This window comes from Arvicanthis niloticus, chromosome 27, assembly GCF_011762505.2.
Source record: "Arvicanthis niloticus isolate mArvNil1 chromosome 27, mArvNil1.pat.X, whole genome shotgun sequence".
NCBI classification, from domain to species: Eukaryota; Metazoa; Chordata; class Mammalia; order Rodentia; family Muridae; genus Arvicanthis; species Arvicanthis niloticus.
The window spans coordinates 17681159-17695118 of record NC_133435.1 but is presented as its reverse complement, the minus strand read 5'-3'; the positions used below and the strand labels follow the sequence as shown (position 1 = coordinate 17695118).

Genomic DNA, 13960 nt, shown 5'->3' with positions numbered 1-13960 from the left:
GCCTAAAATCACTTGTGTTCTCATCTCGTTCAAAACCCTGGAAGTGATAGAGAACGATTTTACAGATTCCAGCCTCTCCTGAGACACACAGGGGCTGGTTGCTGCTCACTTGACATGAACATTGTCCTTCCTTCACCAACCAGTGTCATTCATACACACCCCCTTCTTGAACTGTGTCTGAGTGAACACATGGCCCCACTCTGAAGACAACAGGGCACCTGTGAGGAAGTCCTGGGCGTGTTCTTCTCTTTTCAGCCCAGCCTATGTTACACTCTGATTTGACTAGCAGTTTACTGTTACCGCCACCTTCTCTGTCTGCATAGACGTCTGAGTGATCGACAAAGGCACCAGAACTTATTCTTGGGTAGCATCTTTTCATTTCTGCCATGCATTAGAGCTAGAAGGCAAGGTTGTGTTTTTTAAACTTTTGAGAGTGGAGATACCTAGCCTCAGCTGCAAGTTATTGAAATGAGAAATGTTGCATTATTTGAAAAGAGGAGCTTTTTATTTCACAGATGAACTTTGTTCATTTGTAATGTTTGACTTTGCAGCAATCCTCTGCAGGTACCTGGAGCAGAAAAATCAAGTCTGAGAGGACATCCAGGCTTGTCCACCTACTAAACTACCTCAGAATGTTAGGAGTGTAGTTTCAACTTTTTCACATGTTATGAGCTGTCTAAGTCTAAGAAGTTCTTTACTGATTAGAGATGAGTGAACTTCAGACACACTGAACTCCAACTGTCCTAAGGATTGCTTTAATGCCAGGAAGGCCTTTTCTTCCATTTTCAGACTATTTAGCCTGAAGTCCAGAGCCTTTATCTTTTTTTTCTCCATTAATTGTTGATTCATTCACTTGACAACCTGATCGAAGCCTCCCTCCTCTCCTCCCAGGCCCAACCTTACACCCTTCTCCCTGTTTCCCCCTCCCCTTTTCCTCAAAGAAGGAGAGGCATTCCATGGGTACCTACCCACTCTGGTATATCAAGTCTTAGTAGGACTAAGCTCATCCTCTCCCACTGAGGCCACACAAGGCAGCCCAGCTATGGGAAAGGAATCCAAAGGCCACAACAGAGTCAGACAGTCCCTGCTCCAATTGTTCGGGAACCTATTTGAAGAACAAGTTGCACATTTGTTACATATGTGTAAGGGCACTAGGTCCAGCCCATACATCCTCTTTGTATGGTGGTTCAGTCTCCACCCTCATGGGCCCAGGTTAGTTGTCTTTGTAGGTCTCCTTGTAGTGTCCTTGACCACTCCAGCTGCCTCATTCCTTCCCTCCATTCTTCCACAAGACTCCCGAGCTCTGCCTCATTTAGCTGTGCATCTCTGCATCTGTTTCCATCAGCTGATGGATGAAAACTCTCAAGACAGTTATGCTCAGCTCCTGTCTCAGCATAGCAAAATATCATTAATTGTGTCAGGGGTTCACAGAGCCTTTATCTTACAACTCCTTGAAAAACATTCAGATGCCCTCTTCCCCATATCTCATCAGCTCTCAGTGCCTGTGCCTCGTCCTTGGCAGTGTCTTCTAAGCTTGGTTATATTTGCCTAGACTGTATCTGCAGAAGTTGGGATGTTTGATAACATGTTCATTTAGGAAGATTTGGCACACCTGCAGTCCTGAGCCAGCAGTTTCTGTAAAGACATACTTTGTTTACCTGGGTTAGTATCTGACCAACCCCAACCTGTAGCCTCCTAAGGCAGACAGACTTAGGGCTAGCAGTCATCCTGGGGTTCTCCCAGATCTCTTTTTGTGCTTTGTTATTCATTATACAAAGCCCCATCTAATCTCTGCCATTGCCATTTATGCATTTCTTTTGTCACTGTAATTGTTGACAGTAGCCTGGCCAATTCTATTCCTAGCAGATTTCACTGTGGTCTTCAAGTTTGTATTCTCATCTTACACAGATTCAGTAGGTGATCAAACACTTCTTCCTCCCACACTCATTTACACATCAGCTCATTCAGCTCACTGTTTAGGTAAGAGTGGAGGAAAATGGAGAGTAATGGTGGGTTTAGGTCTGGTTGATACCAAAATCATCTGAAGTCTTCTTTTAAATATGTATCCCAACCCCAGGATATTGATTTGCAAGGAAATGATCAAACATGGCAGATAGAGTGTGTGTATTGATAATATTCCACTCTTTCTGTTTTCCATTAAAATGGCATTAATGCAAAGGGACAGCAGTGGTAACTGGCAAGCTTATTCTAAGTCTCACATGTGTCTCAAGGTTAGGATTTAACATTACGCTAGAAAGAATGGTTTAAAAGTGACCTGGCCTGGCGGTGGTGGCGCACGCCTTTAATCCCAGCACTTGGGAGGCAGAGGCAGGTGGATTTCTGAGTTCGAGGCCAGCCTGGTCTACAGAGTGAGTTCCAGGACAGCCAGGGCTACACAGAGAAACCCTGTCTCGAAAAACCAAAAAAAAAAAAAAAAAAAAAAAAAAAAAAGTGACCTGATGGTAGAACCAGCAGGATAGCTTAACTGTTAAAAGCATGAGCTACTAAGCCTGGCAACTTGAGTTTGATTCCTGAAGGTACCTCCATGGTTAAAGAAGAAAACCAACTCCTGTAAATTGTCCTCTGGCATCCATATGCCCACTATGGGACACATGTTCATACCTGTATGCACATAGACAATAAATAAATATTTTTAAGACCTGAGGATAAAGAGTATCATCATGAGAAAACATACTGATAGGCATTTTTGTTGGTGTGTTACAACACTGTGTAGGATTTTGATTTCATTAATAAAAATGGAGGAAAAAAAGTCAGCTGTTAACTACAAGAACAGCTATATAAGGAAACTATTACTAAAAATTCTTGTCTCCGCATGTATCTCATGGAGTCATAATAGCATAGATAATTGCTTTGCCCTAGTAATGTAAAGAAGTGACTATTGAGTTAGCCAAAAATTCAGTAGATAAAACTCTTGATGAAAATATAGGAATCTGGTTTCACTTCGATTTGTATCAGACCTTCCTGGCCATGTAATACATTGGCCAGGGCTGCTCATTCACATCAAGTATATAAGAGAGTAACATAGGCCTTTGGAGTTGCTGCTGCTGCTGCTGCTGCTGCTGCATACTTTAAGTAGAGTCTGCTAGCATAGTCTCTTTCTTCCAGTCCTAACTATTCTTTGTCTGACTCTCAGACTCTATAAGAACTTGCCTAACATGTCAAGCTGGAGGCTCTGGTTCTTCTCAACTATTATATTATGCCCCCTAGGTCTTATTATGAAACGAGTCATAGTTAGCTCAGAGCAGTGGTCCACTAAAAGAAAAATAAGAGACTGTTCCCTTTTGAAAACCTTCAAGTCTCTCTTTGTTCTCTTAGTTGACGTTCTGATTTACCCTTAGTCTCTGGTCATGAGACCATTGTCTCAACAATTCCATGATGCCTATCAAAAGACAAGCTCCTCCTCTTAGGCAGAGACAGTTTCCTGTTGAGAAACCAGCACTTGGGTTATGTTTGCATCTGAGTGCTAAAGTACAATCTGAGCATGGATAAGAGTTCATCCCAGAACCACAAAAAGTGGAAAGAAAGCCATTGTTGTCTTTTAAAAATTTATTTTTAATTATATATATATGGGTATGTGCATGTGAGTGCCAATGCCCAAGGAGGCCGGAGACATTGGATCCCCCAGCTTTGGAGTTATTGTGGTTATAAGCCATTCTGCAAAAACAGTATATACTACTAACCGCTTAGCCCTCTTTCCAGCCTCATGTTGATATTTTTCATCTAAATGACAAATATACCATTTGTACTTACTAGGAATCCTTAAAGTACTTTTCCTCTTTCATTGGTTCTCCTCATAATTGTATAGGTTTTATGCATTTTTATTAAATGCTGTGTCTTAGAGTAGCAGAATGTAAACTGATATTGTATCATTCTGTATCATTTGGAGTTCATAGAGCCAACTGTGTTTACCATAATAAAGCCATTTTTACTTTTATAACTAAGATGTAGACTGCAGGTAGGCTCTAAAATATACACATTAAAATAACTTACCTTCCTTAGAAGGGGAAACATTAACAAAGAAAGCTATGCTATGACCATTGAGCCAAGCACCCATTTCTAAAAAGTAGGGCATTTTTAAAATGCAGTATCTGCTGGACTTAGTGGTGCACACCTTTAATCCCAGCACTCAGGAGGCAGAGACAGGCAGATCTCTGAGTTGGAGGCCAGCCAGGTCTACAGAGTGAGTTCCAGGACAGCAGGACTACATAGTGAGTCCCAGTCTCAGAAAAAAAAATGCAATTTCTATGAATATATTCATTACAGGTTAGTTTTAAATGACCCCTTTATAAATTGATGTATATGGCACTTGACTCCCTATAGTATATGCTTATAACAGAAACAAAAATTATCTAAGAAACTGTCATAAGCAAGATACCTATGCTTGCTTTTCCATTTCTAAAGATAATGTGTTTTATGTATGAGTCTTTGTCTGCATTTATATCTATACACCAAAAGGGGCATCAGATTACATGCGTCTACAGTTACAGACAATTTTGAGCCATCATGTGGGTGCTGAGGTTTGAACTCTGGGCCTCAAGGAGATCAACCAGTGCTTTTACTACTGAGCTAACTGTCCAGTCCCACCTGTTCATTCTTACGGTAGCCCTGTTCTTATGACTTCTCAGAGATATACATGTGCATCACACATCACAGCTTGGCTGTCTTCTATACAAAGTTTTAGCACCTTCCTTGCTATACCACAATCACAGAAAGAACTCTGTCATAGTATTCTAGGTTAGAAAGAAAGAAAGAAAGAAAGAAAGAAAGAAAGAAAGAAAGAAAGAAAGAAAGAAAGAAAGAAAGAGAAAGAAAGAAGAAAGAAAGAAAGAAAGAAAGAAAGAAAGAAAGAAAGAAAGAAAGAAAGAGTAAGCATAGGTATCTCGCTTATGACAGTTTCTTACGTAATTTTTGTTTATGCTATAAGCATATGCTATATCAGAATAGGAAAGGAAGGAATGCCATAGTCATCTGCCTCCCTTGCATTCATGTGACTCCTATAAAGGAATAGTTTTCTGAACTGGTAAATTTGAGGTACAGAACAGATGTCTTTCTAGGAATCAGGCCTTCATATCAATTCAGTGTACTCTGTCATAGCAGGACTCTAAGGAGAACTTGATTGACAAATAATAGCACTTGCCTACATTAACATGTTAATTTCAAACAAATTAAACCCTAAGAGACTAAATAATAATCAAAAATAGAGAAAATACAAAGTAGTTACTAAGAATTCTGGATCTCATTTAATACTAAAGTTTTAGTGTGAGCATAGCAAGGCTGCCTCTGTAAATTAGATTCAATATAAAAAATGAAGTTTCCTCACAGAAAGAACAACAGAAGTATGTTGAGCTTAAGACCTAACAGTCTTTAGCCTGCTTTAGGGGCCTAGGCAGGAAGATATCCACAAGTTAGAGGCTAGCCTTGTTAACAGACACCAATCACGCCTAGAGATCCAGTCTCACTGCCACTTGCCAGACCCCCAGCCCCAGTCCCTTGGTTTGCCTTTTTACATAATGATGCCAGTTCTCTCCTTCTGCTGTAGAGAGGAACCTTAACCCCAAAGCAGCCTGCCTTAAGAGAAGAGAAGAAGAAAAAGTCTCTGCTGCGTCAGCAGAGCCGCCCACCACGTTGCCAGGAACCCATCCTGGGCTTAGTGAGACTACCAACCCTATGGGTCATCTGTAAACATCAGCCAGGTGAGTATGGGTCTGAGAAGGAAGTGCAAGGATACCACTTTATTTTACAGTAGTTAGAACTGCAGAGCGGCTCTCTGTGGCAGGCCCTGGTGGTTGTAAAGGCCACAGCTAATTTGGTGAAGGTATTTAATTTGGAATACAGCGATCTGTGGGCCTTCCTGTTGTCTTATCACAGCCAGTGTCGTTTTAGACCACATTACTGTTTACATCTTTTGAAAATCTTGTGGCTCATAAAAGAGTGCCAGGTCTAAGTCAGCATGTGTGCTCATGCTCCAAGAAGATGTGTCACAGCGACTCCTTTCTCAACCTGTCCCTCTTCCCACCCTTGCTCCACATTGTTCTGGTCATAAGTACTGGGTCTGGCTCTTCTCTGCAGACCATTACTGTACTCATCACCTGGATCAGTGAATGGAGATTGGGAAATTGCTATGCTTTTCTAGTCATGACTGAACACATTCTAGAACCTACTGATGGAGAAATGTAAAGATGTGAGGTGATTGATAAACCCAAAGTAGCCCTCTCTCTGCTCCATTTGACTTACAAAGGCTTAGTTGCAAAGTTAATATTTTAGAAGCTTCTCAGTGTGAACTATAATTGAATATTTTAAACTAGCATTTTAACTAACAGTATGGATTAAGAGTACAATTGATCATTTCATTTTTGGAGTGTTTGATTTGGGGGGGGGGGGGGGGGGACAGGGATATACTATGTAAACCTCTCTGGCCCTAGAACTCACTCTGTAGACCAAGCTGGCCTCAAACTCAGACATCTGCCTGCCTCTGCCTCCCAAGTGCTGGGATTGAAGGCGTGCACCACCACTCCCAACCATAACTTCATTTTTATAACCTGCCTTAAGCATTATATAGTTATTTTTCTTATATTTTTCAACAGATTTAAAGTGATAAAGGCAAATGGATGGAAGCAGAAATGATAGCAAATGTAGTTTTTCATTTTGAGGTGAAAATGTGGTATTCAATAGAGCAGTTAGTAAGTAAACTGCTCTTTCATGACGGAGTTGGTTTGTGCCACCACTACTAGGATCAGTTTAGACTGCAGTAAAAAAGGAGAAAGGAAGACAGGTCAGTTACCACTGTAACAGCAGCATCCTGGAGGGAACTCTGACCCACTGCCCCACAGATACCTGCAGTCATCATGTAGTCACAGAGTCCTCGGGCAAGAGCTTGTTCATTCGCTCTCTAAAAGGCAAGCCCTGTATTCTATAGAAAACACAATCTAGGAAAGTAGCGTATCCATCTTATAAATAAATGTTGGTGTCTTTAGATAAAGACACACCACTGTTTCTCAGGGCAGAGGTGACTTTTTAAGTCGCTACTGCTTTTAAAAGAGCAGTAATGAGAAGCAGCTTCACACAGAGCTCGAGTGCTGAGTTCCCTCAGACCGTGAAAAGAATTTACAGTCAGCTTCACACTGGACAGAGCCTGTCTTGTTCCCTATCTACTGTCATTCTCTCTTAGTTACCTCAGATCTCTAGCCGGATCTTTCTGTATAATGTGGAAATATTCGCACTGAGGGTGGAAGGAGAAACCTACTCCTGCAGGTTGTCCTTAGACCACCACAGGCATGCAGTGGAAGTATGCTTCTGCACTTGCACTAATAGTAGTAATAATTTAGGGACCATATAAAATAGCCAACAATTTGCTACCAATGTAAAACCAAGTAACTTTTAATAGTTTTCTGTCCCCAAGAGTATCACTGTTACCAAACAGTATTGCCTGTCATCTAATAAGAAAGTAAGTATGATTTTTCCTAATTATATTTCTATTATAAGGAGTTGTAATGGCATTTTCAGGGTTATTAATATACATGTTATAATGGGAAAATGTGAATGTATAAAGTTTGAACTAATAAGATCATTTCTTAAATTCTTTTTTTTTTCTTCTCCCCGAGACAGGGTTTCTCTATGTAACCCTGGCTGTCCTGTAACGTGCTCTGTAGATCAGATTCGCCTCAGACTCACAGAGATCTGCCTGTCTCTGCCTCTGGAGTATGGGGATTAAAGGCAATCATCACAACTGTCCATTTATTCCTTAGATTCTGTAGATAATACTTAGTGAGAACCTACCATGGACCAGCAGCTAAGATCTCGTAACTTTCTGTTGAGAAGTGCATGTAAACCACTTACCTAACATGGTGGGCTGGGTGCAGCATTGAGGGAACGCTGTGACCACACTGCTGAGTGTCAGCGGGTGGAATCCACGGTCAGGCATTGCCAGCTCACCTGCTCCCAACATGATAGTTTGCATAATTGGCTGACTAAGCTGATGTATAAAGTCTTAATCAGAAGGTCCCCTGTACACACATGCTAAAACTCTTTCAATTACAGACTAGTCCCTTTCCTTGGAAGTTTCACTTTCCATGATTCCAGTTATTTAGATCCAACAGTAATCCATAAACAGTTTGCAATGGAGGCTGGGCATGGTGCCACATCCTTTTAATCCAGCACTCTGAGGCAGATGCAGGTATTATGAGTTCTAAGTTAGCCTGGTCTTCATAACAAATTTCAAGCTAGCCAAAGATACATAGTGAGACCCTGTCTCAAAAAGAAAACATAGACTTATATTATAATGTTATATGCTCAAGCGCTAGACCCCTGAGCTGAGGGGTCAGTCCCTCTATCCCCTATGTAAGGTATGGAGATATGGACTGGCCCAGAGCTGTGATTTAATAAACCGCCTCATGTGCTTACATCAATAATAATAATAATAATAATAATAATAATAATAATAATAATAATATTATATGCTCTTATTGTTTATTGTTGCCCATGTTTTACTGCGTCCAACTTGTAAAGTTTATCCTAAGCATTTATGTGTAGGGAAAAAAATCATAGTGCAAGTAAGATACTGTGCACGTTTCAGGCATCCAGTGAGGATCTTGGGCCATAGCCTTTCAGATCAGGAGATCTGAAGCATCACTTGAACTCGCATAACCAAACCTAATATAATGAACAACAACTTGGATTTGGAGAGTGGTGTTATTTCTAGTAATTGTTATACTTAATAACTAAAGATATAGCCGGGCAGTGGTAGTGCGCACCTTTAATCCCAGCACTTGGGAGGCAGAGGCAGGTGGGTTTCTGAGTTTGAGGCCAGCCTGGTCTCCAGAGTGAGTTCCAGGACAGCCATGGCTACACAGAAAAACACTGTCTCAAAAAAACAAAAAACAAAACAAAACAAATGTAAATATACTAACTGTCCCCTTCTCCCTGCCACAGTTCCAGAGTCATCAGTAGGCTAGATAGAAGGTGACCTCTCCTCATAAAGATTTGGACAACTCAGATTATCTGAAGACACAAACCTGGCAGGAGGGAGAAGAAAAAGCAAAACACTTGAAACAAGAAACTCATATGTAATCCTATGATCAAAGCAACTGGTCAGCACTTCCATCAGAAGTGAGGATAGGAAGCTCATCAGAGAACGTCGGCCCGTGAGGTGCTTGCAGCATTATCATTCTGCTGTAAGCAGTGTGTCGCTTCTGCACAATCAGAGACTGTCTCATCTCTCCACTCAACGTGGAAGTTGCCTTGTGCCTAAACTGAATTGACAAATGCATTGTAACTACAAATTTTATTTATTGTTATGGAACTGTGAGGTCTACATATAAAGGGAAAAGTTCATGTGGGAAGCTGATGCACACTCAGCTGATGCCAGCATTGTTAAAGCTGTTGTTCACAGAGCAGTGGCAACCATTGGCCCTTAGCATTCCCGGCATACCTGTTAGTGTCTTAAAAGGAAGGGAGTCCTTTGTTGCCCTCTCCGACCTTCGCCATATGAATAGCGTTTCCATGAAATAGGAAAATATTACTTGGTATAGCATTTCTCTCTTGTTTTTTTCACTCATTTTTATTTTCTCTTTGTGGGTGTTATATTTGATCTGAGTCTGCATAGTTTATGGTCACAGTCCAGAACCCTCCTTGCAGCCCTGTATGCTTTGTTCATGTCCCTGAGGTGATAAGCAGACACCATCTGTGACCATAGCCTAGCTAAGATTTTTGAAAGGGGAAGTTTTTGTCCCCTGGATTTGCCCCCAAATAAACATTGCTTTATTTCTAATAATCACTAAGACTTTTCAGGCTTCTAGGTTTCATAGTAAAGCTATAATAGCAAGAAATGTAACTTACAAGGAAGAGTCTACTTTTTAGGAATTGCTTTGTTTTCTGAGCAGTAAGTACTACACAATATAGTACTTTTAAAGTGTTAGCTATTAAGTAAGCACAAAATGCAGTCAGTACAAGACAAAGATGACTTTTCATGGTGAGCATAACAAAACCCAGTAGTCACCGGGACAGGCAGTGTGATGAATGCACTCAACCACTCTGAGGCTAATTACCTACGGAATCCAAGAGCAATGGTCACATTTCCTTATCCTAGCTTTACTTCTCTGTCCTTTGAGTGGCTGGTCAGTGGAGAGCTGGGGCAGGAGAGTGACTTAATCACCTGCCAACCACCTGCCCCTACCCCAAGAAGAGCCAGATTAGCACTGAGCTGTACCTGGCAGTCCATCTTAGCATTATGCATTAAGGCACCCTCTGTCTCTAATCCTTTACAGTTGTTTTTAAGACACAGTAATCACTTTAAACTTCCATGAAATCTGTCTTCCACCACAGCAGCCCTGGGAGAGAAAAACATGCTGAGCACGATGGTCTTGGCTAAGTAACTCCTTAGAGCCAGTAGCAGTGGCAGTCTGCACAGAAGAAAAATCCCAAGTCGTTCTGTAATTTAGAGACACCGGAGAATCTGAAAGAACAAAAACCATTAAGACAGCACTTCAGATCCTCCATCAGGATTTCTAACAAGTCAGTCTTTGATGAACTTAGTGGACTTAATTTGCATACCTTAATTTGTATATGTTCTCCAGTTACATCAGACTCTATCTGTGGCCTTGTTCTTCCTTTCAGTGTTAATCAGCTAAAACAGAAGTTGTTGCTATGATGTGTGAGTGAACATAAGCCACTGCCTGGCCTTTTCTTCAGAGCTTGTTGTCTTTTTCGCTATATTAGACTTTGCAGTATGCCCAGAAGCTTTCCTTCATAAAATAGAAAGAAAAAAACATTTGGCTTATTTTTCACTGTAGCTAGTCTTTTATACAATAATCTTGTAAGAAAATTTCTTGAATTCTAAATATTACTCTTTCTAGATTTTTGAAATCAAAAGTTTTCAGTAAAAAGTTTCTTACTTTATTTTATTATATTAGGTAGTTAAAGAAAATGTAGGGTTATTTACCATAACCTGTTCATTAATATCAGAAATTTACAATAGCATTTTAAGAGCATAGTAGGTTCTAGCATACCGTGTAGTTCCTATGGAGTATTGTGAGAGCAAATTGTTGAAGATGAGCTGCTTTTCATCTTGTTCTCCAGTTTCCATTGTTGGTTTATTGCAGATTTGTATCCTGTGTCAAATTCAAGGTATTATTGATAAACCTTTTCAACCAGCAGCAAGAAGTTCAAATTTTTTTTTCTGTCGCTGTAACAGAAAACACAGTATGTATATAACATTTATGTAGCAATAAATGTGCCATCCTTTTTTTAACATAGTAAACTAGTGAGTTTTTTACACACCTGTTTCCCACAGAATAATGTATTTTGTTTTCTTTTCTCTATCTCCTTCCTCCCAGAAAGGCTGGAACTGCTTTTCCTGTCTGCACTAACTGTGCTTCACGGGTGGCCCTGCAGGACACATGGGGCTGGGCGAGCTAAGATGACACACCCGGGCCCTCTCTACTGACACTGGCCTCTTAAGTCTTTTCCTGAAGGTCGAACAAACCCATGTCAGTAGTAAAGAACATCTCCTCTTGCAGATCTAGAGAAGAATGAAGATGATGGGGAAGGACCCTTAAAGCACCTCACAGCTTCTTTGTGTCTCTTTTCTCTTACCTACAACCAAAAAATAAATAAGCAAGCAAACCTGCCAAAATAGGGAGATGGCAGCATTAGTAAAAGCTCTTTCATCTGTTTTTAACACCAAATCTGTGCATGCATGTATACATACATACATGCATTGACTGCTATGAGGACTTCATGGATAGCCTGAGATAGGGACCATCTGGAACTCCTTTGCATGAAGAGGCTGCGTCCTCTCGGGATCCTGACAGATCACTTCTTCTGATGGATTTTGAAACCTGATGTTTATGTGAGGCCTAACTTGCTTCTTGTGTAATTTGATAAGTATAAATTTAGTGGTTTGATTTCATACAAAATGATAAACTGAAAGCTCCATACAGGAAGAAAATAGTTGATGTTTGAAGTGAGATGGGATCCATAGAGCTAGTCACCTTACCTCATTAACAGGTTTGTAAGAAGGAGCCCAGAAAGATCCTGTGTTTAGGGGCACTTAGAGCTAGTCAAGACTTAAAACTTTCCTACAAACCCTACCTGCCTTCAGTTCTCTTCCCTCTGTGCAGCTTCTAAGGAACTTTACTTAGTCTCACTTTCATAGGTATTTCACCCACTTCTCTCTGGTTCGTGAATTTTTTTCTTCCTTAGATATTCAGTTGTTTAGATATCATGGAAGAGGTAGGGGTGTGTGTGTGTGTGTGTGTGTGTGTGTGTGTGTGTGTGTGTGTGTGTGTTTAGCGAAAGGATGTTAGTTTTAGCATCAGTCAGTTGATTCAAACCCAGGCTCAACATCTAATTATTCCATTTCCCTATCTGGAAAATGGAGATCTGTTCAATAATTATTTAAGTATTGAATGAAACAATGTATGGGAAGCTCTTACCGTGGTTCCTATCACATAGTAAGTACTCAATAAATTATGAATATTTTTAAAATAAATAGTGTTTCAACCAGTCCCTGGGTGATTCCTCTTTGGCCACACTGTGGGGAGTGACTTACAACCCCAGGAGATAGCAGCCTTTATTTGTGGGAACCTACATTCTTCGGCAGTCCTCCAGCAAACAGTAGCACTGCTTTCCAGTTTCCATTCTTGGTTTATAGGAGACTCTGTTTGTTTGTTTGTTTGTTTGTTTGTTTGTTTGCGGAGGATTTTTTTTTCCAAAACAGGGCTTCTCTCTGTAGCCCTGACTGTCCTGGAACTTGGATTGTTGACCAAAAGATCCGTCTGCCTCTGGAGTACTGGGATTAAAGGCGTGTGCACCACACGGGCTGAAGATTTATTATTTAAACATTCATATTCCAGTAGAGTGAGCCTATAGGCTTTGCCCAGTACCATTGTGCGGTAGGTACTACTCTCAGTCAGGGTTCCCAGGAAGCAGATGCCAGGGACAAGTAAGGAGCATTAAAGGACTTACTAGGAGTGAATTCCTACTAAGTAGGAATGGCCTTTAGGCCATCATACAGATCTGTCATCTAGAAGAATGAGCAAGGAAGAGGGTAAAGAGCCATAAACAGATGGTCACTGGCTCGTAGAAAGGCATGCACAACCCTGCAAAGGTTAACAACAGAGATGTGCCTAACAACAGAGAATGGTGCTCAGGCCTCAGGCCAGATGCTGCAACAAGAACACAGCTAACAGCACCTTCCCAAAAGGGTAACCTCAAACAGAGGCCTTGCAGTTAAACCACCATGGCTTCCAACAGCTCCTGTGCAACTAGCAAAACAAAACCAACGGTCTTCAGAAGTCACTATGAAGGAAGGGTACCTTAGCAAAAGTACACTGTGCTTTTCCTTCTGGCTTCCATAGCTGTGGGTCTGCACAGCTAGAAGAACAAGAGCTGTGCTTCCATGTGCTCTGGTGAGTAAACTGAGGTGCACCCTGCTGTGGGTGCTGCGCTTGGTGTTCTGGTGAGTAAACCGAGGTGCAGCCTGCCGTGGGTGCTGTGCTTGGTGTTCTGGTGAGTAAACCGAGGTGCAGCCTGCTGTGGGTGCTGTGCTTGGTGTTCTGGAGTTCTTCAGAGGACTTGATCCTCTCTGCCTGGTGGAAGTGTCTTTGTAGCCACCTGTGTGAAGCCTCTTATTTCCTCTCTCGGGTTTTCCCTGTGAATGCCTTCAGTCCTGTGGTTCTGCTCTATTCTAGGGCATAGTCACAGGAAAGTCCACTCTAGCATGTTTTCATAAGGTCTTAGTCCCTAGCAGCAGCACCATATGAAGTGGGTGTGGAGGGGCATGCCCCAGGTGTAGAGCCAGGAGGATCTAAAGTTTAAGGTCATCTTCGGCTAACAGTTTGAAGGCAGTTGATGATGTGTAAAACCCCACCTTAAATTGCTGATCACAAATGATCATATGAAAAAGTATCCAGATTTATATCTTCTGACAGTTATCAAAACA

The 13960-nt window shown here is 41.2% G+C and overlaps 1 protein-coding gene across 13 annotated transcripts in view; it reads left to right on the top strand.

Annotated features, from left to right (window-relative positions):
- Positions 1-11266, top strand: part of Tcf12 (transcription factor 12) — a 271626-nt gene extending 260360 nt beyond the window's left edge. For all 13 annotated transcript variants that reach the window (XM_076926247.1, XM_076926244.1, XM_076926250.1 and 10 more), the window contains 2 exons: positions 5561-5714; positions 8950-11266. In XM_076926247.1, coding sequence (XP_076782362.1) covers positions 5561-5703 — 143 coding nt within the window. In that variant the 3' untranslated portion in view covers positions 5704-5714; positions 8950-11266. The remainder of the gene's footprint in view (positions 1-5560; positions 5715-8949) is intronic.
- The last annotated feature ends 2694 nt before the right edge of the window (positions 11267-13960 follow it).